Source organism: Solanum lycopersicum, chromosome 5 (genome assembly GCF_036512215.1).
Source record: "Solanum lycopersicum chromosome 5, SLM_r2.1".
NCBI lineage: Eukaryota > Viridiplantae > Streptophyta > Magnoliopsida > Solanales > Solanaceae > Solanum > Solanum lycopersicum.
In genome coordinates this window covers 10,343,115-10,346,904 of record NC_090804.1, presented here as the reverse complement: position 1 = coordinate 10,346,904, position 3,790 = coordinate 10,343,115, and the positions used below count along the sequence as shown (strand labels likewise).

Here is a 3,790-nt window from a genome sequence, read left to right as displayed (position 1 = left end):
CTTTATTTAGGAAAAAATTACATGAATTAATACATTTTAAAAAATAATTATTGATTTTAGTGATACTTTTTGTTTATTACCATTTATAATAATATTGTGATAAATCTGTAATATGTATTAAGAGTGAATTATTTATGCAATATATTAGGATTATAATTGTTGTTGAAATATATTGTGTTTGTTTGGTAAAAAATGGTCACATTGTCTTAAAAGTGTATTAGAATGTGTGATCATAAATGTATTATCCATCATTAAAACTTATATTATATGTGAATAATAAATTGTTCATTGTAATATGTATTAAGCTTGTACTATAAATGAATTAAAAGTGTTATTGTTATAAATGATAAATATTTTTTTATTATATCACATTTACCTAAGTTTTCCCTTTATTTACTATTTAAAGACAGATAGATAAGATTGTATGGCAAGAGAAAATCCTCTTTATTTACTATTCAAAGACGATAGATAAGAATGTTCCTCTCATACTATTTTGAGAAAGTTATAAACCACTTTTAATTTTTTTTTCCGACGATCATGCACAATCACACAAACAAAACATGGTAGATATATTTAGAAGGGAAAAATCTCAAGTTTCATTGCATGACTAAATCTTTTGATCGGAAAAGTTACGATCCTTTTTTCACAAATTCTTGTTTACAAACATTCCTCCATTAGGCGGGCTGTATTACAGGCGCCTAGACATAAGACGAAACATTATTCATATACCATAATATTTTTACATCTATAAAAATTTCATCGAAAACCCAAAATGTACAGAAAGATAAGTTCTGTTTGGATAAGTTTATTGATATTGTTTGGTGGTGAGATTCATGTAGGCGCTTACTTGGGCATAAGTTGGGGGAGGATGGCAACACAAAAGCTTGTTCCATCAATGATTGTGGATTTACTCTTACAAAATGGAATTTCAGAGTTGAGACTTTTTCAACCAAGCTTTCATGTTCTTGATGCTTTTGCTGACACCAATATCGGTCTCATCGTCACCTTACAAGAGAACTATTTAAAAAATGTTGTCGAGCAAAAGCAACTGGACGACTATATTCATGAACGTATCAAGGTTTATTCCGAAAAAGGAGTTAAATTCAGGTAGATGTGATAGAATTTAATAATCAAAACAAGTAGATTATTGTTCTTTCATTTTAATGGACGTTATTATTGATTTAACTTGTAGGTATGTGTACGTGGGGAACGAACCCTTTACAAAATCATTATATATGAAAAAACAATTTAATGGTACTATCCGTTACCTGAATATGACGCGAGAGGCCCTTGATAAATTCAACCTCCCAGATGTCAAAGCAACAACTCCTCATTTCACGGACGTTTTAACAAATGTTAGCAAGCCATCAGAAGGTGATTTTCGAGAAGACATAAAGGGGAAAATGTTGGAATTTCTCGATTGCATTAACAGAACTGGTGCCCCTTTCGTCATCCATATGTTCCCAATCTATACAGTTTATACATACGGATTTGATGTGGACTTTGCTTTCTTCAATAATAAATCCAAGTTCAAAATCGTAGATGGAAATAACACCTACACGAATCTGTTTACTTTCATGTACGATACACTTGTTTCTGCTCTAGCAAAGGCAGGTTATGGTGATATGGAGATTATTGTCGGACAAATTGGTTGGCCTACAGATGGATATGTGAGTGCGAATGAAAAAAATGCTGAAAAATTTAACCGCGGCCTTCTTCAATATATTGCTAGGAAGGAGGGAACTCCACTCCGCCCAAATAGAGATATAAATATGTATCTCCTTAGCTTAACAGATGAGAATTTGGTTGTTACAGATTACGGACCTTATCAACGACATTGGGGTGTCTATAAACACGATGGTGTACCCAAGTACAAAATTGATTTCACCCTGCAAAACAGAGATGTCAAGCCCTCGGTTGCCAAAGGTACTACCTATGTTGAATTGCGTGATCATCTGGATAATTTCCTCGGCTTCATATGACATTGTTTTTCTTGCATTTAACATTTTCAAAGCTACTAATATTATTTTATGTGGATTACATAGTGCCAAATAATGACTAGCTATATATATATATATATTGTGAAAAGGTACGGTGCGAATGCCAAACCGATGGTGTGTGTTTGATGGTAAAACGGATCACAACGAGTCCCTAGTGTTGCAAGATTACGAGTTTGCCTGTGCGAAATCAGACTGCAGTGCGTTTGGCGCTGGTGCAACGTGTGATAACCTCAGTTTCACAGAGAAGGTCTCTTATGCATATAATATGCTTTACCAAATTTTTAATCAAGATTTGCGGAAATGCAACTTATCAGGAGCAACCATAACAACAAATAATCCTTCCACTCCAGACTGCGATTTCCCAATTGAGATCTTAACTGCAGAGGTGGTGGATGGTGGAACTGGATTAACCAGGAGATACTAAAATAACTATTTTTCTACATTTATCCATATATCTATCTATCTATATACCTATTATCATCATGTCATATTATATGTTATTATAAGTGGAAACAAAAAAAGTTAAAAGTTGAATTATGATTTTATCCCTATTATAAATTAAAATGTTATAGAAATATTTAATTTAAATATTAAATTGTATCATTTTAATAAAAAAATTTTAGATTTCCTTAGATTGATTCCTAATTAAAATATCTAATTTAATAACATTTATCATCTATAGTTTATATTTATATTTAATTTATTCATCATCAAAATAATATAATAAATTATTATTATTATTATTATTATTAGCAAGCTTCCAAATTCAAAATTGGATTACTATTTTACTCTTTACTAAATAAAATTTTGATTAAATATCTAATCAAAAAAGGTAATTACATCAATTTCCTTAAATATTATTATAAATTAAAAACTCTTACATATTCCCCTAATTATTGAGTTTTAGTTATTGTTTCTTTAACCTCCCAATTTTTAATAATATTTATCACCGACTTTAATATGCTCTGTACTCTGGAATCTTTTTATGAAGTCCACATTGTCTCATTGTGGAGTCCTATCCCCATTAACATTTTCCCCTTAACAATTACATTTCATCGTTTCATTTTCTTTATGTTTAAGTTTTGTTCATTGATTTAGTTTTTTTATTTTCACATGTAACAAGGGATATTTTAAAAGACCATTCCAAGAAATTGTGAAAGAAAAAAAAAACAAGTACTAGCTATATTTTTCATATGTCTGCCTACTCTCAATTCGTCAATTTTTTTAAATCTATTTTTGATGTTTTAAATATGAATATATGATATTCATTTGGATTTTTTCTGAGCACCATCAACAAAAAAGGTAAGATTCATTATTTTTTGTTTGTTCGTTTAGTTGTCTTTGTAGATTTCTAATTTTGTTTTGTTTATTTTTATTTTTTCACTAACTAAATATTGTTTGGCCTTCATTTGAGTTTGTGGCTAAAAATATGATTGCCTTTATATTATTGTTGATCTTTGGTTATGACATTGTATATTTCTATAAAGTTTACATTTTGAATTTTATTTTTCAACTAAGAAAAAGTTGAAAAATATATGAATTATTTAAAATTGTTATTTGCAAAATAAGTTATATACAAAGTATTTTGAAATAGACATGTAATATATGTTTTTCATAGAGTATATAATATTAATCAAATTATTGGTGAATCACATATATACAAAAATATTTTGAAATAGACATGTAATATATGTTTTTCATAAAGTATATAATATTAATCAAATTATTGGTGAATCACACATATACAAAAATAAAAGCTAAAAGTGAAAAACAAACAAAATTGAAAGTTT

At 28.8% G+C, this 3,790-nt stretch overlaps 1 protein-coding gene across 1 annotated transcript; it reads left to right on the top strand.

Moving 5' to 3' along the window:
• Positions 1–498: 498 nt before the first annotated feature.
• LOC101266510 (glucan endo-1,3-beta-glucosidase 8-like) lies at positions 499–2,534 on the top strand. The gene is made up of 3 exons (XM_010322888.3): positions 499–1,107; positions 1,193–1,926; positions 2,090–2,534. Exons 1-3 carry the CDS (start codon positions 773–775, stop codon positions 2,422–2,424), a joined length of 1,404 nt encoding a protein of 467 aa, XP_010321190.3. The 5' UTR covers positions 499–772; the 3' UTR covers positions 2,425–2,534.
• Positions 2,535–3,790: the final 1,256 nt, after the last annotated feature.